Source organism: Ambystoma mexicanum, chromosome 8, assembly GCF_040938575.1.
Source record: "Ambystoma mexicanum isolate Mex_15411 chromosome 8, UKY_AmexF1_1, whole genome shotgun sequence".
In the NCBI taxonomy this organism is placed as follows: domain Eukaryota; kingdom Metazoa; phylum Chordata; class Amphibia; order Caudata; family Ambystomatidae; genus Ambystoma; species Ambystoma mexicanum.
The window spans coordinates 1,213,501,432-1,213,524,556 of record NC_090929.1 but is presented as its reverse complement, the minus strand read 5'-3'; the positions used below and the strand labels follow the sequence as shown (position 1 = coordinate 1,213,524,556).

Below are 23,125 nucleotides of genomic sequence, written 5' to 3'. Positions count from 1 at the left end.
TGTCACCTAATATATTCTATTTTAAAACACACTCATTGTGCAAGCTAATGCCTTATAAGTTACCTACTTGTGTGGCACAAAACAAACTATTCCTTGTGCCAGCTGCATTACCAGGGGAATTTAAAGTGCAGTTTCAAATGTGTCCTTTCTTATCTTATAATTTTGTTTCTTCTGAGGAAGGCAGGGGGCAAAGCCTTATCATGCGCTTTAGTGAATAATCGCCCCACCACAATAGTGCCCCAGTTGAGCCAATTGAATTACTTTGTCTCACAAGAATATCTGAGGTATGAGTTCACAGTTTAAGTCTCAGATTGCCATCTATAATACAGAGTTCATCCCTAACTGTATACCAGGGCCCCCTTCACTTCCCAAGGTGGACCTTCAAGGTCAACCCATAACTATCCACTCCTTGATACAGCGACGCATGTCACCCTCAGCTATAGTTCTCCCACCTTTCCTCAGTTACTGCTGGTGGAATCACACTGGCTACTACCACATTTTATTCTGGGGAGTTACCTTTTTCAAAACTGTGAGAAAAGGGAGATGTGACAAGCAATCAGCTGCAGCACTCTTGACCCGATGGCAAGTAGCATGGAACAATTAAAATACTTACAGCCAAAAGCCATTGGGATGTCGAGGGAGATGAGTTCTTCCACCCATTGAACGAGAATATCTGCACTAATGATTTGTGGTCCAGCCTTACTGTTAATGTATTCCCCCAAAGATTAAAACTGGACATGCTGACTAGCGATGATCCTGCCATGGCTTCTGGGTCAAACACGGTGTGGTTTTCTTTGGCACCCTTAAGAGGCATGGATTCAAAACCAACCAGGATTCCCCTTATGACTCAGAAAACTGAGACAATATGGGCCCCAGCCCAAGTCTACTGGCATCCACCATAAGAATAGTGCAACCGTCAGGTTGAAAATGACCTAATTTGGGTGCATTGCTACTGTCACTTTTAACCTTCTGAATTGCCTGGACCAGCAATATGTAACCCTTTTGTAAGTAACACTTTAAGAGGTGTGGATTTTATAGTAAACCCCTTCACAAACCTGTGATAATATTCAGTCAAACCCAGGAAAGAGTGCAGTGGATCTTTGTTAATCTTTGGAGGGTTCAACAAGATAAGATCAATCAACCCAAAGCTGTGCACACCTTTTCCGATGTTATTTTGTGCATCAGGCAACCCCAACTTGCACTTTCTCCTCTGAACCTGTCCGAGAGCTTGATCCTGTTCTCAGACTGACCCTCTGGATACCGGTACTTCATCTTGAAACACTGCTTGGGTATTTAGGCTTTCTAAAGCATTCTCCATAATCCTTTGAAAAGCCCCTGAAGCTGAAGCAAGCCCAATCATCATGTGCCAGAACTTGCACGTCCCAAAAGGTATGATACACTATGATAAATGATGGCACTCTTCTGCTTGGGTCACTTGATGGTATGCTAAAGACCCGTCCATAATGCTCAACACAGTGGTTTTTCCTATTGTTGCAAGAGTTTCTGTAATATTAGTAACGGGGTGTCTGTCAACCCAGAAGCTCTTGTTAAGACCCCTGAAATCAACACAAACTTTTTACTTTTCAAATGTCTTTTCCACAAAAAACATTAGGAGAAAGCTGCTGTAAATTCTCAATCCTATGCCAAACCACATGCTGTTCATAATAGTGCAGACATTGTGCACCACCACCACCTTAGCATAATTGATGAGTTTAATGAGATATTCCAAACATTTTAGTTCACCCAAACAATCTCTATATACTCTGGGTATTCTTGCGTCTACTTGCCCATCACTTCTGCCACATTTACTGGCACAGGGACCAAGCCTCAATTCATATATGCAGGACTCTTTGCTCTTCCTAGCCTAGCAGTGTGGACCCCATTTCAATCATATAAAACAATGCTGGACACTCCATATCCATATAGGTGACTTTGGCAGAACACTTGCCTAATAAATCAGCCTTTACCTTCCCCTGTGCCATGGGATTAATGTCCGAAACAAATAACTCTTCCAAGTTATGTTCCAGATATGAAATATAGGTTGTTTGAGGGATGCTTGTCCACAGGGACCTGCTCCTGATATTCATAATGATGTCCTTTCCATCAATATAAACGTTGTCAGCCGGTCCCTGTCTTTCTTCAAGTGATGTTACTTCAAAATATGTCTTCCAATCTGACATCAGTTCTTCAATAAACATAGTCTTCTTTGATGGCCCGGGATTCCCCCAATATCTATATAGACTTGCAAAATGTCCCAGTCACTTGCATCTGAGAAAATTGTTATTACAAGCTGAACATTCCATGCTTTTTCTAGAGAGTGGTCTTTGGTGAGAAGAGGTTCCTGGATTTTCAGGATTATTGGTGCATAATACCAGTTGATCCCTGAGAGAGACAAAGTTGTATTACCAAAGTCACAGATATTGCTCAAACCCCTCAATGCAGCTAGATCTTTCTCCATGGGCTGTGTGGGTTCCTGAGTGCTCTGAAAGAATGTTTCTTTTGAATACTGTGCTTGTCTTATGACTAAAGTGTTGTTGTACCTTGTTTACAGTTTTACAAAATTCATCAGTCTCTCTACTAGCCTCCACTCCCAGATCTGGTAACCCATTCTAGATGCTACGACCCCCAGGCCCCAAGTTGTGTAGTAAAAATGGCCCCCTCCTTGCAGCTGGAAAATTATTACCCCATGTAACAATTTTTTTTTTTTTGATGTTTTAGTTTGTTTCTCAAACTTTTCCAACTTTGTGAAAGATATGTGGGGTAATGAAAAAAAATTAGAAAGAGTGGTGTGAGAGAATTAAAAAAAATAAGAAAATAAAAAAAAAAATAAAAAAAAAAGAGAGAAAGATGACAACCAGGCTCTGGTATAGTTCAAAGTTTTTTCCCGTTTAGATCAAGGATACTGGACAGAAAGGGGGCGATATTATATATGTATTTGTTGTTGGTTCCACTGAGAATGGTAGCCCATCTTTCTTCTGTGTTCATTTGTTGTGTAGCCAGATCAAAGTAAGAGCCAAATTGGTTGCGTTGGTGAGCAAGTGACTGGCATTCCATAACCAGATGGAATATGGTTTCCGGTGTGGTTTCAATTTTGCAGAAGCGACAGAAATTTAGTTCTTTTGGGATTTGTCGTGTTATAGCGAGGTAGGATTTTGTTGGTAAGATGTTCAGTTGCATTCTTATAAATGTTGATCTGATGGTTTGATCAGGAAATAATAGCAGGTATGGCTGTGGTTCATGTATTTTCCTGTTGTCCCTGTTACATTGGAGCATTTGTTTGTAGGTGTTTTTCTGTTGGATGGTTTTGATCCAGTCGTTCTGTAGCAGTTTGGTTTTGGCATGTTGGGGGCGCATGATTAAGAGTTCCTCTGAAATCTCTTCCTGCTCCATTTCTTTAGTAATAGATTTTTTCCATTTTCCTAACACCGTGTTGTTAAAGGTGTTTATTTGGGTTTTCAGGATTTGAATAGCAGGGGTTTTGGCGTCCGATAGTATTTTGCTGTAGGTATCTAGTCGTTTCCAGCAATCGATAGATCCGATGGATTGTGTTGCTAGTTCATATCATATTCTCGGCATTGAATATGAATGCGAAAGAGATAGTATTTTGCGCCAGAAGATTGACTCGAATTTCGCCCAGTTGACTTTTTCTGTGTTCATCATTGCTTCAGTTCCGTATGTTATTATCGGAATATATTTTTGCCGGCAGTACGCAATGACCGGTTTGAATGAAAATCTCCCATATTTCCTGTGGAGAATGCATCATTGCCGTGCTAGTGTTTGAGCCTTTTGTTATACTTTGTCCAGCCATTGTGCTTCGGTCTTTGATTGATTTATTAGTATGCCTAGGTATTTGAAGGTTGTGACATTTTCTAATCGTAGTCCATTGATGTTAAAATAAGGTTGTTGTTTTGGTTTTGATTGTAGTTTTGTTAGCTGCATGGTCTTTGTTTTAGAGATGTTAAATGTTAATTCATTTTCATTCATGTAGTTGCTGAGTGATGTCAAAGCAGCTTGTAGTCCGGAGGGAGTTTTGTCAAGCAGGATGATATCATCTGCATATGCCATAAGAGGTACTGGTATTGAATTTATTTTCGGTGGATTAGTTTGAATGCTTGTCAAATGTTGTTCAATATCTGATGTAAAGAGGTTGTAAAGAGTTGCTGCTAAAGGGCAACCTTGCTTTAGGCCATTCAATGTGGGTATTGGGTTGGTAGTCAAACCTTGTTTTGTCAGTCTCACTTTTATTGAGGTTTGTGAGTAAAGTAAAATGATTGGTTCCAAAATGTTTGAAGGACAATTCCATGTTTTAAGTTTTGTCCAGAGCTTTTGTCGTGGTATTGCGTCAAAAGCCATCTTTAGGTCGATGAATGCCGCATAGATCATGTTCTTATTGTTGATTGCTTCCTATTTGATGAGATGTAATAGTAATAGGTTGATGTTCGTACCGACATTTGGAGTGAAACCTGTCTGTCGTGTTGAGAATCATCCGTTACAAGTGGCCCAAGAAGTGAATTGTCCAGAAGTGCTGTTGCAAAAAGTTTTCCAAGGGGGACCAAGAGAGCAATTGGGCGGAAGTTCTGTGGTAAATCGCGGGGTCCCTGTTTGTGAATTGGGACTATTGTTGCCGTTCTCCATGTTGTTGAGATTTGGTTGTGTGTATTTAAAATGTCAATTATCTGACACATAAAGTTTGCCCATGCCGGGGGATCTTGTTTTAGTACAGCGTTTGTTAGGCCATCAGGACCAGGTGCTCTTGAAGAATTAAGCTTATTGATCATGGATAAGAGGTCATCATACGGGACAGATACTGTCCATTTTGGTTTGTTGATTGGATCTTCTGCTGATCGGTGTGATCGGTCCTCATAGATGGTCTAAAAATGGGTGATCCATGTTTGTTGTGATACGTTGGCTATTAGCTTTTGTTGTTTTTGAAGCTTGTCGTTCAATAAATTCCAGAGTTCCCTTGTGTTATTTGATTGGTATGTTTTCATTATAGTTTCTGCATCCATTTACAGCAAGATCGATTTTTGCGATTTTTTCCAGTTGTTATATTCTTGTTTCAATTTTGAGATCTGAGTATTATTTTCTGTTTTATTTTTCTTCAGGAGTCTTAACGATTTTGCAAGGACCTTCTTTTTTCTGCAATTTCACAATTGTATGTGTGTAGGTGACTTCTTTTTGGGCAATTTTTGACTGTTTGTTTGAAAGGAAGCAGGATCCACTCGTAATTCAGTTTTTCGAGATCTGTCTTAGTGGAGGCAAGTAGTTTCATAGGTAATGATGATATCGCTGTTTGTGGAATTCGGAGTCTTGAGGACGTTCTGTCGAGTTCAAATGTAGGTGTTTTCATGAGTGTGTCTTGTTTAATCACAGGATGCGAATGTGCTGTTAGCTTGTTATGATCACTGTTTTCACAGACTATCATTTGAGCTGAGTTGACCGATTCTTGCAGATTTTGTGACAGAAATATATAATCAATGATTGCGACTGAAGAACCTCTAGCCCAGGTTGGAACGAAGAGAGTAGAATTGTTCCTTGCGTGGTTTAAGAGCGTGAGATCTCGCGTCAATATTTCGTTCATCCATCTTGTTGCTTTAGGTAAAAGTTGCACAGGAGGTCGTGGAGTACCATTTTGCGATTAGGTGGATGTTGAGATCTCCGCAAAGGATTATTTCTAGGTTGTGGTAGGTTCCAATTAAATTATCGATAGTGATGAAGACATCATCGATGAATACATCGGTAGTGATAGCTGCAGGATTCCAGTATAGATTCAGAATAGCAATTTTTGTTTCCTCAGTTTTTTTCTTTGGATTTTTCATCATCGTTGTTATTATTGTTAGTTGGATCCAAGGGTTGATATTTTCGTTCGCCAGAAATTTCCATTGAGGGGTTGTTTTGATCAATGTAAGTAGGCCTGAAGCTCGCCTTCCTTGTTTTTTAGTTATAGCAGGGTTTAGAAAGGCCAGGAACCCATCGCATGCTGGTGGTTCGCTTATCCAAGTCTCTTGGAGACATATGATAAGGAAATTTTCAAGGTCATTAGAGGGCTGAGTGAACAAATGCCGGTTTCCTTTTGTATTCCATGAACAGAGTGACCATGTGATTTCTGTGTTCTTTAGTTGGTATGATTCAGAGTACACTGTGCTTCTTGAGGATAGAGTTTCTGTAAATGATGATTCTATCTCATAGATTCTTTTGAACGGTCGATTTAATGCGTTCCGTTCTTCCGGTTGTGCAGCGTAGGTTGAGTTTACTTTTTTCTCTGATTGCTTTTTGCTATGGTTGATCGTCAGCCTTCTCACAGGATGCTTTCTTGTTGTTGTGGAGGCCCAACAATTGAATCCTAATTTGAGTAGTTGTGCGTGTTTTGATATGATTAGTTCTTGGTCATGGGGATCAGCAAGTTCAGCGACGATCTTGTCTAACAGTTTGTCATCTTTGAAGGTTATAAGCTGAATCTTGTTTGTTGTTATATGTTGTAGTTGTGGAATTGCTCCAAATAGGCGAAGGGTGTTTGTTCTGTTGAGTGTTAATGGTTCTGCTCTGTTGATGTTGTTTTCAATATGGACTTCGTAGATTTGATTTTGTTGTAGCGGGTTTAGAAAAGAGGGACAAGAACAGTTAATGTCGGATACTGTGAGCGAACTGAAGGAACCATCTGATACTTGATCATAGGATTCTGGTAGTAAGGAGACACAAGAACTGTGGTTGAGAAATGTTGTTTGAGTTTCGAGTAGAGAGCCTTCTGAAATTTCTTCATATGTGTGTATCGGTTGAGGATTGTGGGCGGTGTTATATTCGTCTAATATTATGAAGCTTGAGTGCATTGCCGGATGTGTAGATGGGTGAGTGTCTTCTGTTTCATGCTGTTCATGGGTTGAGAGGTTCAAAAGGTTGTCGTCTTGGAGGACTTGTTCAGACCTTTCTTCTGGTTGTTCGTGTATTGATGATTCTGCGGTTTGTCGGTGTGGATTAAGAATTTTCGAGTCCTTTGTCGGACAGACTATTATCTTCTCTGTGAGTGAGTGATGGGTTTGTTTCTGCGTCTTTTCTGTTGTTGTCGGTGGCGGTTTTTCTGTTATTTTTATTGTTCTGAGAAATGCTCTAGAGCCTGTTTGTCTTTTTTTGATTGGTTTAGGCTGTGCTGCTTTCACAATAGAGCCTGGTCTTTCTTTTGAAAAGATCTGATACTGATCTGTTGTAGTTTTGGTTATTCGATTGGCATCTTCAGTGTCTGAATGTAGGGTTGTGGCAGAATTGGTTTGCTGTTGTGTGGCATTTGTGCCGGCCGATTGTTCTGCTCTATTTGTTTGCTTAGGTGTCTCAATTGGTTGAGCAGCTAATTGGAGTTGGTTGCTCGGAATATCTGTTTCTGTGTTCGTTGGTGTTGTTGCTGCACTTTAAGTAAAGTTAGTAGTTCAATATTTAGATTGTTTTTTTCCTGTCGATCACTTCTTGCCAATTCAGCTAGGCGTTGTTGCCATCGATTGGATTGTTCCGCTTCCAAGTTAAGCCGCAATTCTATTGTAGTTAGAAAGTTCTCAGTGTGGATCTGTTTAGAGTGAATCATTGCTAATAGGGTGGCTTGATCCTTTATATTGTCGTTCATGGTTTCATGTAGCTTCATAAACGGTATCATCATCTGAGAGAGTAGTGTGATGAGCATATTTTGAAGATCGAGCATGGTAGTCGGAATCCTAGGGACGGTATGATCCTCGTGTTCAGTTTTCTTAGTCGTTGAAATGGTGGATCTGATTTCCGATGAGCCCGGTAGGGGCATGCACTGATCAAATTTGGTCGTGGGATCAGGTGTATAGAAAGATTCATCTGTTTCATAGATGAATCGGGAGGGGATGTTATTGTTTCCTGTTTTGTTTGTCTCGACTTCGTTTTTGATCAGTCTTTTTCTAATTTGTTGTGTAAGGCAGGGAGTTGAGGTGAGGTGTGATTGATTGGTTCCCTGTATTGAGCCCAATATTTCTTTTTGTTTGTCAAGATTTAGCATGATTGATTCGATCTCTGTTATATCCAATGATAGTCTTTTTGCATTGGTTATGATCTGCTTATTTGCATTTTCTGGAGCTTGAGGACATTTTTTGAGTTATGAGTATGTAACCATGCCAGTTTGGCTAGTCTTGCTTTTTACTTTTTCATTTGTTGTGTTAAGTTGCTTGGTGAGTTTCGTAGGCTAGTAGTGATTCTTGATTTGTCCGATTGTGATTTGACAACTTCATAGGTGTTAGAGCTTTTTCCGGTTTCCGCTAGTTGTGTTTTATTGGGGAGGTGGCTGTTGGGTGTGTTAATGTCACAATCGCTTCATCTTTGTTTTTCCTTATTCAGTTGTTGGGACTCGCCAGTAGGAAGAGCTCCTACAATGCTGTGGATTCGTATTGGTTTTGGTTGAGAGTTAGCAACTTCATGGGTCTTTGTGTCTTTCTCAGTCTTCCGTGGATCTTCTGTGTTCACCAGATGAGTTATGCGTGGGTCAAAATTTTGTACACTGTTGATCGGTGTATTTCGTTGTGGCCGTGAGGATCGTGGTTGTAGAGTTGAAGAGTTCATGTTGCTGGTCTGTTGCGGGGGATCATCGAGCATCATATTGGTTGTAATAGGCTCAAGTTTTTCGTTTTCTACCGTTTCATATGTGTCTGATTGATGAAGCCGGTGTGATTTGTGAGGCATCGGTGCTGATTGACAATCCTGTTCTTCATGCCTTCGTGGGAGGTCTTCTAATAGACAAGACTCATCGGGTAGTTGAACAGGAACGGTGCCTGGTCGACCAGAGGCCATATCGTGGTCATTGTTGATATCTAAGACTTGCATGATGTGATGTTCGGTTGCAGTGATGCTATTATGAATTTGTGCTTGTAAGTTAATCTGATTCAATTCAGTTGGTTGATCATTCATCTGGTGTGTCGCTTTGGTTGCTAAATTAAGAAGATCGTCTTTACTGAGGGGTTGCTGGGTTTTGATTATGGCGATTCAGTACAGGTTTTGTTGGCTGTACTCTGGAGAGTGATTGTTCCAAAGTTAATTGTGAAGCGTCCAGGGGGGACGTAGCTGCTGTGTTGAGTTTAGATCTCAGTCTTGTTTTAGGTCTTACAACTGATTCTGGCCTGGTTCGGTTTGCCGACATTTCTTCGTTGTTTGGTCTATGGCCTGTGTCGCAGTCTGTTGTCCAGTTCCAGAGGGTGTGGACTTTTGATCGCCTAGGTGGAGATCTATATCCAACGAGCGGCCCGTTTCTGTCTCCTATGAAGAGGATGCAGGGAGGTCTCTGTTGAGATCCAAGGAAAAATTATTTTCGGTCTCTCAGCAGGTTTGGACACTATATAAGAAGATTGTAGTCTGGAGTTGCAGTTGTAGAGCATAGGATCCAAGAGGCAGGCGAGCTCTTTCGGTCTCCTATATATTGAGCTTTGAAGCACTCTGTTGAGATCCAAGGGACAAGCCCTTTCGATCTCTCAGCAGATTTGGCCGCTATGGGCTGAATTGGGATTTATCACTCAGCCTGCCAATGACAGGATCCAAGGGACGAACCCTTACGGTCTCCTGTGGGGCAGGTTTTGAAAAACACTGTTGAGATCCAAGGGAGTGACCCTTTCGGTCTCTCAGCAGGTAAAGGTGGTCCACTTGAGACAGTGGTAGTATATTCTTCTTGCTGGTATGCGTTTTTTAGAGGTAGGATGGTATTCTAGCAGGATACAGGCTTGGGTACTAGTCTGTATAGGTGGTTGGGTAGTGGGACCCAGATAGTGTATTCGAGTGTAGCGGTAGTTAGCTCAAATAGCAATGAGATCCGCGTAGTTCCAAGAAGAATAAAAGAAGGGGAAACGGTTGCAATCTGTGATTGTAGCTAGAGCAGAATGGTGATTCACGTAGAGGGTCAAAGGTTATGCAGAGGAACGGAATCAAGGCTGTGCAAGTACAGGAGGTGTAGGTCCTTCTCCACCCAGAAGAGCCTTGGCAGCAGGAGTCGCCAGTAGAGAAGAGGAGTCCAAGCAGTGGGGGTATAGTAGTTGTCGTTGTTTAATTTACCAGGAGATCGCTGTCAGCGAAGTTCGCGAGGAGGAGAGCGAGGCCGAGGCAATGCAGACGTTGTCTACTTATTTCACTGGTAAAGAATAAAAGAGTCGTAACAGGGATCTTGTTGCTGTTGGGTTGGTCGGCGGTAAAGGGTGGACGTAGTATTGTTGTTGCGCGGGGCGGTGCAGGGATTTTGGAGGTTTGTGTGAGGGGATGGGAGAAGGAAGTCGCAGTACAGCGTGGGGCTCTGGACAGTGATGTCCTACGAGGAACGAGCTTAGGTCACTGAGGTAGCAGGAAGCGGGCGGGCGTGGAGGGGGGCGGAGGGGCCGGAGATGGGTCTCTGTGTCAGGTAAGCACGGCGGGAGGGGAGGGAAGGGGAGGGCAGGGGAGCGCTGGGGAGTAGCTCTTCGGGGGGGCAGATGGGATCAAGGGGGCGGAGGGATTCACCACGCTCGCCATGCAGACGGGCGAGCAGGAGGAGGAGCGTTGAATTGGGCAAAGGGTCAGCTCGAAAGATGTCCTTCTCTAGAGTTCTTTGGAGCTTCTTTGAAGTCCGTATGTGAGCGAGTCGTGGGGAACGCCGCAGAGCCTAAAGACCAAAAGACTCTGCAGCAGACTCCGCGGCCGCTCCTCGGCTTTCTGGGTATTTTCAAGCTGCAATTAGTGGAGGTAGAAAGAGGACAAGAGATCTTGCAAATGTAAGCTGAATACAGGAGCAAAACGCTGTAGAGCCTCTCCCAGTCACGACCAAAAGACTCTGCAGCAGACTCCGTGTACCTATCAAATACATATTAAACATTTTCTTCCATCTATTCCCTACAATTGTGGGTGGACCTGGTTCCAGGAAGAAGGATGATGGTTGAGCCAGGCAAACCCCAGCCGTTATTTGCTTACTCTTTCACTTATTCTTCCATGTCTTACTAATTCATTAATCCACTACCTGCAGCATTGGTCTCCTGCTATGTTGTTCTTCTTGTTATTAGCCATGAGTGTCCATAAAACATGTAACCCTCCTGGGTGTTACTCCTTGCCTAGCAACATTGTGGAATAGAGCAGTGTGGTCTAGACTTCTTCTATTTTGGCTGCCTCTTGGCATGCATCAAGTCTGATGTTTATGTTACTGCTGTTGATATTTTAGAGCCAGTGTTACTGGATTGCTTACGGCTACCATGCACAGTTCTGCAATGCCATTTGTTGTGCACTTTCTCTAAACCCTCAACCTCTCCTGTGAATGCGAGGTGTTTTTTTAGCAGAGCCTTTTGCCTAACTACCCCACTCCCCCCTGACAGCTGAATGTTAGAGCTGGGTCAGATGAATTATAATGTTGTGCTCATGGAGCAGGTGGTGCAGCTGATAGTACATGTTATGCTCCTCATGACCACTCATTACCAGTATAGAGACACCAGATACAGTTAAGACGGCATCATCTCTATTCAGACATTCAGAGGGGACCCAAACTTAAAACATCTGCCTGTGCCACACAACTCCCAACAATCAAAAGCAAACATTCTCCTTCTAGAAACAGCCCAGCCTAGGTACACCCACAAGCGAGAACTGCTACGCTCTGGAAGCCTTGGAGAAGGTAGGATGCCCAGGAGGGCACAAGAGCCCCTCCTTTTCCTGAGGAATCGGAAAGCCAAAGGCTTTCCATCAGTGACGCCTAGGAAAGAGGCCCACAGCTGAAGTGCAGAATATTTCAGCCACATGAAAATGTCCTTGGGTGTGAGAGTGGAAATACCCATTAAAGCCAAGGTCCCTGAGCGGCCTGTCATGAATCCTGAAGTCAAGGTCCAGAAGGGATCTGTCATGAATCCTGACGGCGAGGTCCAGGAATGACATTTCATGAATCTTGAAGCCCATGCTTTAAGAAGGCTGCCTTTTGAATCCTGAAAACCAAGGACCAGGAGGGATCTTTCACAAATACTCAAATCTAAGGACCTGTTGGGAATCCTTAAATCCAAGGTCTAGAAAAGGAACCAGTTTGGAAGACTGAATACAACAAGGTACAGGCCTGTTGTAAACCCTGAGAGAACCAAGTGAGATGTCTGTTTGGGTGTGTTAGAATATGGATGGGCTTGAAGAGTAGGTTTTCAAACTGTTTTGAACAATCTTTGGCTCTTTGGATTTGTAGCTTAGTGTAGACAGAAGGCTACAGACAGACAATGTTAGGTATGAGATTTTTCTGTTGCCCCACCCTTTTGAGTTTTTTGGAAGTATAGTGTCCCTGGAGGGGCGAGGACTTATTAAAATAGGTTTTGGATTGCTATGTTTATCATAAGAGAACTTCTGGGTCACTAAGGAATCACTATTTAGCTGAACCAATCGTGACACTTTAGTTTTCAGCAGTCCCACTACAGTTATAGAGTTCGTCTAGTCAGGTATTTATCAAAATGAATTTGAAATCCCGTTTTTCACCTACATAATGACATTGTTGGAACCATACTTAATGTCTTTGGTGTATGATTGCCCTGAGCTACCCATAGTCATCACAGCACAGATCGAGATGTATATGAAGTGAACCTTGGCATTGCCACTTTACGATTGATGGGCCAGTCCTGGCTACACAGAGATTACCTATAACAAACCTGACTTTGAACTTGAACTCATGCACTCTGTATCCAATTAATCTTATTTTCGCATCTTCAAAGGCACCTGGATTTAGGTCTGGTTTGAACAATGTGTGTCCATCTTGATCGGAAAGCTCTAGATACACTTTTCCGAAACAATTATGTAACCCGAGCAAAAATCAGTCATGACTGTTAGCGGAACACCTTCCAGTATGGAGAATGTTTTCTTGCTCTTACATCGCAAGGAAGTGATTGATACTAAGAGGTCCAGTTGGGAGGTTGCTTCCAACAGTTCATCAGATTCAGAGCCACAGTCCACTACTGCTACATTTTGTGTGGCTTTGGGTTGCACACCGTAGCAAAGTGCAGACGGCACAGTCCTTATCGGTTGCCTGATAGTCTTTGCTATGTGAGATCTGCCACATCTGAAACACACACTGCCGGCTAATGTACATTTGTGTTTTGAGTGCGATTACCTGTGCACCCACAATCCTTACTTTTGGGGTCTTGACTTTTTTCATGCAGTGCTTTAACACTTCAACACTCTTTTTTCTATGGTGAGAATTCCACCTACAGATGGACCTCTGCTGAGCCATCAGACTTCTTGAACTTTATAGTCTCTGAAGTATATCATTAATTGGCTGTGAATAAGTTAATCAACCATTAGCCCAAATGTAAACGAGTGGACTAATGCATCTAGGTCCATGACAAAGTCCTGCATGGATTCATGTGCGTTTATTAAGGCATAGAAATTGTGCTTTTAGAGTTTGATATTCACTTTGTGGTCAAATTTTATTTTCTATTCAGATACCTCAGCAATTTTGAAAACAGACATAGGACACATTACGGGTTGCAGGTAAAATCTGCTGCTATGCAGTGGGTTACCAGCAACCCTATAACACCCTTACTGCCACGTGATATCCCGGTGCCACCAGGATATCACAAGCATTGGTTTTAAGGTTTAATCCCCATTCCATGGTGGACATGGGGTCACTGAAGCACTGGCCTGCTGGGGGATCGGTGGCTCCTACTGGCATTCTTGTAGTATGGGGGTCTGGAAAAGGTGGCGGTACGTTGCTACCGGCAGCCTTATTACCGGACCGCCATACCTAGAATGAGGGCCTATCTTTATGTCTTTGTTCCTAAAGCCAGACAAAATGATGTTTTTTTAAAAAATATTTCCATTAATTAATTCACTGGCATAGGTGGCTTCACTGTAGTGCTCACAAGTTCCCAGGCACTCTGATGACAGAACAGGAGGATGACCCAGAGTGGGGGAAGAAGGGCAGTGGAGCTATTCTTTGCATGGTCTATTGATAGAGATTGAGAAAAGGTAGCACTCAAACTCTACCTTTGTGCCATGGTCCAAGATGAGAGTTAGGCTCAGTCGGAGGCCACTTCTCGTTTCCACTGAAATGACCATGGTAGTCAGTATGAAGGGGGCAGATGCAATGGGGGAGCAACAAATATCACTCAGATGCAATGGTGACGGTTATGCAGCTTTTATTCAGTCACGGTAATAGCATGTGGCACTCACAGTGGTATACATAGGCCATCAAGCAGTAGAAGCAACACAGTTTGTGTAGTGTCACCCTCGCAGCTCCTAATGCATGCCAACAGAAAAAGCGCTGAAACATCCTTTGCATGCGCTGGTATGCTGGTTCAGTGCGTTCTGGCTAATACTCTGCATGGAGGAATGCACAAGCGCAGAATGCAACTTAGATGTTCAAATACATGCATAGCAGACACTGAATCCAACACAAATGTGCAACTGGAATGCTAGCATTTGCATTAGTGATTACAATGCTAGACTGCATTGACAGTTGCAGCAATCAAATGCCTAGCATTGGGTTGGTAAATTCTACTTTAAATGAATCTATGGTGCAAATGAAAGGAAATCAAAGGATCCTTGCTTGTTTTAAATTCCATGAAGAAATGAGAATTCTGTGCAAATACAGTACCCCACCTCCATCTAGCAACACAATACCTAATTGTTTCATTACTTAGCCTATGTGCCTCCTCACATCTGCTTGCACCTAACTCATCTTCAATTCTTTTTTTACAGCAAAAACTACTCACGGGAAGATCTTGAGGAGCAGCTGATCAGCAGGCTTCATGTATAAGCCCTCCCTTGGCCTCCTGCTCTGTTCATAAAATGGCGGTGTTCCCTTTTAGAACAATCGTGAAATGTCGGAAAGGAAAACACTTCTCTGATGTTCAGTAATTGCCCATGATGGACGGTTATACTTTTGAATGTATGTTATACAGTTGAGGAACTTCTCACTAAGCGAAATCACATTATTTTCTTTTTTAGACAGTGATCAATTTGCTTTTATGAAAACCTTGCTAGAAATTCTATGTGAAAAATAAATATTTCCTGAAGATGACAGCCTAGTTTTTTTCTTATTAGTAACAACACTATTTACATCAACCGTCTACATTTATATTTGAGACAAATTGCAATAAATACGGCATGTATCGATATAATGAATTACAAGATTATGCTGTCATAGGGCAATTATTATTCAACGTGTTTCATATTTTTGGTCCAACAGGTTCGCAGAACAGGTTCAAATTCCGGTGTCCACTTTTTGGTTAAGTCAGAATGCCATCAATAAAGGTTTTCCTGTGCTTGACCAAAACTTAAAAAAGGAATTCAATGTGTTTGACAAATTCTGCAGGCACAGTAACACAAACATACAATGACAATCGTTTTTCTTCCACTGTTCTTCATTGCATTTTACGTTTATAGGCATGAATGTGTGTCAGGCCCAGTTCAAAGAACGTGCAAGCTGAAGGGCAGGTCATCATATGACTAATACTGTGTGAGCTGTTAGCTTCTTCTAGCTGGTTAAATGCTTCTAGCATTTGTCAATAGCAGCTGAGGCGCAAATCCTGCAGCTTACTTAGCCCTCTACGGTGACCTACACAATGGTTTTGATCTCTGTAGCATCTGGTGTGGCATCATCAATAATGTTTAAAACCCACTTTTAATGTCCGATTAAACAATGCCACAAATGTCAAACTGAATGATTTCAACCTTAAAACTCCATTTACTAGAAGAGGGCCAAAAATCAGGCCATGGCACTCTGAAGAATAGAGGTATAAATGACCTTTGAGTTCATGTTTTGGAGAGCAAGTACTGCTTGTAATTATTATTAATACCAAGACCCATCACTATTTTGCCAGCTACTCTCATGTAAAAAGGACATCAGCATTTATGTAAGCATGTCAGTTACAAAGGAGTTATTATTATATTACAGTATTTATTGAGGTCAGACATACCTTCGGGAAGCAATTGAGCAGTTTACAATCGTAGGGGGAAGAACACAATGACAGGGTCGGACTGGGACAAGAAATAGGCCTGGCCACCCAAAAAAAAGTGGCCCGCCCCTCGCCTCAAAAAAGTGGCCCACCCCTCGCCTCAAAAAAGTGGCCCACCCCTCACCTCAAAAAAGTGGCACACCCTGCGCCTCCAAAAAGTGCCCCTCAAACCATCATCCGTGAATCGCGTCAATTCACGACTTTACAGAAAATGCTACTTATGGAGGGTTCATATGTCTGTTACACCCACACTAAAATCTGCACCCATGAAAAGCCCCTTGAGCCCCCACACAATGAATATTAATGGGGCTGCCGCGTTGGCCCCACCGCAGGTGCCTATAACCTGATGCATATGCCTAAATAGCCTCCCCTGTGGCAGGTGGTAGCTATGATCTGCAGTCTCCCAGGTGACCTCTATGACCAGCAGTCTCCCCACAGAGCCTCCTGGGTGCCAGCTATGGACTACAGAGACACTGGGTGTTGGCAATGGCTCACAGAGCCTCCTGGGTGCCAGCTATGGACTACAGAGACACTGGGTGTTGGCAATGGCTCACAGAGCCTCCTGGGTGCCAGCTATGGACTACAGAGACACTGGGTGTTGGCAATGGCTCATAGCCTCCTGGGTTCCAGCCATGGACTACAGAGACACTAGGTGTTGTTGGCAATGGCTCACAGAGTCTCCTGGGTGCCAGCTATGGACTACAGAGACACTGGGTGTTGTTGGCAAAAGCTCACAGCCTCCTGGGTGCCAGCCATGGACTACAGAGACACTAGGGGCCTCATTACACGGATGGGGGTAACCATGGCACTATTAGCGCCATGGTTGCCGCCGGAGTCCGGCATGGTGAATGGCGGAATTACCGCCCCATTCCAAGGTTGGCGGGGGCGGTAATTCCCCATTCACCATGGCCCTTGCCGATTCCCATTTGAGCCCCCATAGGGCTCAATGGGAATGGGGAAGGAGCAAATAACGGTACCGCAATTAGCGGTACCGTTATTTGCTCTGAAGTCCCTCAGCGGGTCTCGTCCTTAACGTGTAGTCTGACCACACGTTAAGGACGGGACCCACTGAGGGACCTCGTAGTAGGGCGGTATGGGATTACCGGCACCGGTGCCCTTACCGGTACTCCCTTACCACCATCCGTGTAATGAGGCCCTAGGTGTTGTTGGCAATGGGCCACAGCCTCTGGGTGCTAGCGATGATACCACATATCTGTTATGGGTGCTGGACTGCAGCCAGTGCCTTCTGCCAAGCAGTGTGCATACCACTTGCTCAGGGGGAGACATTAACTCAGACAGCCTGCCCATTCCATCCTTGAAATCAGAAGCCATCTGGGGAGAAGGTCCTTGTGTTAGGAATTGTGGGCCAGAAAAAGCAATGACGGAGTGATAGATGTTTCACAAGGCAGCACGGTTGCCTTTATTTGTACCACTCGACACGTGATTATTTGTACCACTCGACACGTGACGTGTTATTACCCCTCCGGTTTACACCCTATTATATCCTCCTCTACCCCTCATTTGGGAGACAACACACAGTGGACATGATGTGAGAGACGAAGGGACAGAAAAGAGGACTTGAAGGAGAGGACCTGACATGCCCTGCACGGTTCCCTCACACCCCGGGTATCTGATGACTCGTGGTGTGATTCATGGATCGCTCAGCAGGACACAGATAATGGGGGAAGGGCACATCTTTTGGCAGGTATAGAGAAGGCCCTGGGATAAAACACATCACACGCTAGAGGGCTGGCCAAGCATTTAGGACTGACTGAAGCAGGTCATATAGAAAGCAGATGGTCTGGAATGCGAGGCATCGAAATCAAGGTTTAATGAGCAGGAGTTGAAAACAACTCGAGTATCAAGCACCATCACAAAAGAGCTCCATTTAAACTAGGAGATTCTGCTAGGCAAAGGCAAGTCTCAAATCTAACTGCCACAAGATCTGCACCGCACGTTTTATATATATAAACTATTACGCTTCAATAGTCTTCTGCTCAAGTACTAATGCCCCTTTATGCACATTCCTAGACATCCTGAGGCTTTTACTTCTGTCATTTGCATCTTTACACTAGTAAACATTTTAAATAACTTTACAGGGTAGCTTCCATTAATGGAAACACACTAATCCTCAGCTATAGTAAAGACGTCATATTTTATCCAGCAAGCCATGGTACAATGCACAGAAGCACAAAAAATAAACTACTTTTAACTAACAGTTACCTACGAGAAGGGTATTACTCCAAAACATGTCAAGCCCATAGTTAAACAACGTAACACATTTCCAAGTTAAAAATAACTCAATGGACATTGTGAGAATGTTTGGCTACGTCCCAATGCTATTAAGATGGTCGCCCATACATTGACTGCTTCTTCATTTCTTTCACAGGCATTCTGTTCCGTATACACATCTCGCTTTCTATCGACATCCATTTTGTCAGCTCCTTTTACGAAGCTTCATACTTTGGGGGGGTGGCTTCTGGCCCCACATCTGCGCTATCAGTCTACTAGAATTGGGGCTACATAATTTACTGGCTCGTTTATCACTTTTCTGGAATAAGATAATGCCCACAATGCAGGATTTAAGGGAAACAGTTTCGCCTTCTGGTCATTTACCCTATAGAATCCATCACCTTCCGTCATATTGCATAAGGACGGACATGACCGGGCAATCAGTCAGCAGCATCTTTTACAAGTCGCCTGCCACTCAGGATAAATCACACACCTCTGCGTGGCGATGGGTAGCTTCTGTGCATGATGCAAAACTGGACACGTTTAAAATGTTCATTATTCACTAGCGTTTGCATGACCACATGCTCTGTCCCATTATGCGGCTCGGGCAAGAGCAGACAAGCACGAGGTGCGGTGGCTGAGGCAGCAGGGGTGTTGCTAGGTCTGGAAAAGACCTGGGGCTACTCTGATGTTGGAACTGTTGGGATTGGGGGCTAGCTAGCCTTTTGGCTGTAGCTCCTGAGATTCTATCCGGGGCTACAACCAAAAGACCAGGGGCTATAGCCCCCTTAGCCCCCCCCCTAGCAACGCCTCTGTGAGGCAGGCTGCAAATAATAGTGCTTAGTGGCTGCGAAGCAAGGTTTCACACAAGCCAAGAAAATAATGGGGCGAGGCGAGCTATATATTATTAATAAGCTGAAATCTCCACACCCAACCTGACCCAAAGGCTTACCTGTGTCCTCAGCTCAGTCAGGACCCCAGTCTCTCCTCTAGTCTCCACTGCCAGGCTGTGGCACCTGTGCTGTGGATGGCTGTCTGGCTGCTGACTGTGGGGGGCTGGGCTGGCTGGCTGCCTTGGTATGCACTGCCCTCAGCCTCTGGCCTCAGCCTGACTGCTGCTCCTGCTGCTGCTGTGGACTGGTCCTGCTTTGAAGGGTAGTGCGTCCTCCTCTGAGTCCACTCGCCCGGCCGGCTACCCTGGTGGTGGTGGTCCACTGGTCCTGGGTGTCTGTGCGCCATCTGGCTGAGCTCTGACTGCAGCCCCCCAGACAGTCCATTCGGTCCGATCCTTCTGTGCCGTGTGTGCTGTCTCTCTGTGCGCCCGCGCCGCCCGTGAAAATCATGCCCAGCAGGGTCGGAGGCCCAGCAAAATATACTCACGTCACGTGGTGTGACGTGAGGCTGGTGGCGGCACAGAGTCTGTGTTTTTCGGCCAATTAATGGCCCGTCTGTTGTTCCTGGCCTGGCGGCACCCAGGCAGGCCCAACAAGTTGCTTTCAACTTTGCAAAGTGCAACAAATGTGTTGCTTCCTGAAAAGTTGAAAGCAACTCAATGTGTGCACGCCGCTGTGCCAGGGACCCGCCCAGTCCAGCCCAGCCCTGCAGGCAGGCAGCCTCCAGCCTACCAGGTCACAGTAAGGTGTTAGAAAGCGCACTCTGAGCCGGGCCCGAGACAGAGCAATGCAGGGTGCCCGCCACGGCCCCCTGGACTAGTGGCGGCAGCCTCCGCCCCTCTACCAGATGCTGCAGGCAGCATATAAATGCATGCATGCATACATCATAAATTAATTTATGATGCACAGCACTGTGTCTGCACACATCATGTGCATGCAAATCAATCATCAAAGCAAGGTAACAACATGTGTTACCTTGCTTTGATGATTTATTATGCTGCCCAAGCCCAGCCCCCCAGAGGGCCAGTTCTGACTTCCGATGCCGTCCTGGCTGCTGGCAAGGCGAGCAAGCTGCTTCGGCTGCGGCGGGGCCACAGGCAGCAGCCAGCGGCACACACATGCGCAAGTTAAATAAATAATGGATGAATGTAATGCTGTGGCCCTGGCCACCCTGCCGCAGGTGCACACACATACACTGTCTCTGGATGTGCACTGCGGGTGTGGCGGGCCGGGCCGGGGGCAGTCACAATAATTTAACCAATTCATAAAAATAAAAAAACGGCCCAGAAAACCAGCCCCAGGGCCTCAAGGGCCGTCGCCGAGTGGCCGATCGACCGATAGGGCCTGTCCGACCCTGCACATGAGGGAAACAGATAAAAAGGCAGCGGGGACCTAACAACAGTAGAGGGTGGGCAATTGGCAGCAAGGGATTTCCAAGCAACCAGGGAAGGAAACAGTGAGGAACAGACCACTGAGCCTCAGGTAGGGTAGGGAGTGGAGGGTGTGTGGACCTAGGTATTAGGTATATTCCATATGCCTATTTCTAGCTGAGAAACATTCTTGCAGCCGGAATGTCTTATCAGTTACCTCAGGGGCTACTGAAGGAGCTGCCCTACCCAGCGCTTGGCTTCAAAACTTGAGATATTTATGGAGATTACATTTTATGCATACCTTGAATTCTCCAACCAAGTACTAAGACCTGCAGTTGCGAGATGTAGAAATAACAGATCCATATGCTGGCTAAGAGGGAGGTTGTTTCAGCATATTGTTGGATAACATAACAATCACATTTTTATAGACTACATCAATGTTATGCCTTCAGTTTCCCGAACTCATACAAATTCTACATACAGCCTTTAATTCTTACATCACCTTCTCTAGTGCCATTTCCATCCTAAGTGGCACCACACTCCCTACTGAGAGTCATGGAAACATAGACTAAGAGGCAGTCAAATATGGGCATATAGAGCAGGAAAAGAAGGTAAGCTCGATTAAGCAATGCAAAATGGGGGCAAGCGAGACAGTGGATGACTAAGAGACTATGCCTGAGAGACTGTGACTGGGAAGTTGACTAGGAGTAGGAAGGATGGTGGGAGTGGGACTAGGAATAGGAAAAGGGCCAAGGATGAGAGGTGATGGACTAGTAAAATGAAAAGGGACAAGTAGAGGCACTAAGATGAAGAAGAGAGAACATGACAAGGGGCAAGACTGATAAAAATGGACTAGGGCAAGCTAGAAGAAGAGTGAGTAGGACAAGAAAGATGAAGAGACACAAGAATGAGCAACAACAAAAAGAAAGAAGGACTATGACAAGTAAGGGAAAGAGGAATGTGGAGGGAGGACGTGAATGAAGGATGAGGGACAAGGAGGAGGATGAGGGAAGAGGAAGAGGTGTTAGGATGAGTAAGAGGAAGAGTGACTAGGATGAAGATGAGGAAGATGAAGACAAATGAGGATGAGGAAGAGGGACTAGAATGAGGATGAGAATGAGTAAAGTGTATTAAGCCAAGGAAGAGGAAGAAGGTATAGGACAAAGGACTAGGTCAAGGGGCTAGGATGAATCACAGAGACATGAATGAGTACGAAGAAGTGGGAAGAGGACAAGAAAGAGGAAGAGGGCATCGGAATTGGGGGCAAGGTGAGAGGGAAGAAAGGGAAGCATGCTAACAAAGAGGGATTAGGAATAGGGACTATGATAAAAAAGAGGGACGAGAGAGAAGGAATAGTATAAGGAAATCTGATGACAAAGAGGAACAAGGGTTAAGGCAAGGATTATAAGCATTACCTGGGTCGAGGACCATCTGCGTTCAGGGAAGAGGTAGGGTCTATGCTTTCGGGTAGTCACCTCGAACCCTGATGCACCAGGGAAACGGAAAGGAAGTTCTTTTTCTAAGGAATAATCCAGCAACAAGGAAAATCCCAAAAGGGGAGAAAACCTCAGAAAGCACAGGTAGCAGGTGAGTTTGGACTTCAGCAGCTGAGGCAGTGGGGCAGGACTTCAGCAGCTGAGGCAGCAGATGAAATAAGCAGCAGAGCACGAGGCGAGACAGGGTAGCAGAGCCCAATAATGCAGTAAGGAGTAACCAGCGAGCAGGAGCTCCAGGGTAGGGAAGAGGCAGGAATCGAGGAGCATAGAGCGAAGAAATGAGAGACAGAAAAGTGCTTCAAGGCAAAGTTGCAACTAATAGGTCCACCGGGCTGGCAGTCTCTTATACAGGCGAACGCTAGTCTGATCATGGCAGAGGGACATCACGTTTCCTGCATTGGAAGGCCTTGGTGGCCATCTTTTTGTGGTTGCTGCTGTAACCAGAAGGTTCCATATTGTTTGGGGCACAAGCTGCCACTGCATCCAGGCTGCACAAATGAATCGTCTTCTGATCAAGGAAGAGGGACAAGCACAAAAATAAGACTCTAGGATGGAGAAGAGCATGAGGGACTATGATGAGGAAGAGGGAGAAGGATAATGGACTAAGTCAAGGAAGAATGACTAGGAAGAGCAGGAGGGACCATGGCCAGGAAAAAGGATGAGGAAGGGCACAAGGAAGAGGGTCTAGGATGAGGAAGAGGGATGCAGTGGATAAAGAGGCGAAAGGATGAATGCTAGGGGCTAGCAGGAGTTAGAAGAAAAAGGAAGAAGTACTAGATCAAAATAGAGGAACAGGAGTAACGTTAATTAAAAGGAAGAATGACTAGGGTGAGGAAGAGAAAAAAGGACTAGGATGAGGAATGCGAAGAGGGACCATGGTAAGGAAGACCATTGAGGATGAGGAAAATGGACTAGGACAAGTAATAGGGTTGAGGCAGAGATCCCTGGACAAGAAAAGGAAAAGGCACAAAAAAGAGGGAGGGGGAATAGATGGAGAAGGAAGGGCTATTAATAGGCCTTAGGATGATAAAGAGAGGAAGGACCAGGATGATGAATTCCGATGAGGAAGGGGAATAGGGACTAGGATGAGGAATAGTGACTAAGATGAAAAGGCTAAGACTCAGACGAGGAAGAGGAACCAAGATGAAGAAGAGGTATAAGGAGGAGGAAGAGGGACGATGCAGAGGAAGAGGTACTGAAAACAAGAGAGATTG

At 44.6% G+C, this 23,125-nt stretch overlaps 1 protein-coding gene across 2 annotated transcripts in view; it reads left to right on the top strand.

Moving 5' to 3' along the window:
* HTR7 (5-hydroxytryptamine receptor 7) overlaps nt 1–14,983 on the top strand; it is a 904,402-nt gene extending 889,419 nt beyond the window's left edge. For both annotated transcript variants that reach the window (XM_069611313.1, XM_069611314.1), the window contains one exon: nt 14,662–14,983. Coding sequence is in view for 1 of the 2 variants with exons in the window: in XM_069611314.1 (XP_069467415.1) it covers nt 14,662–14,719 (58 nt within the window). In the remaining variant the exon portion in view is untranslated. The remainder of the gene's footprint in view (nt 1–14,661) is intronic.
* The last annotated feature ends 8,142 nt before the right edge of the window (nt 14,984–23,125 follow it).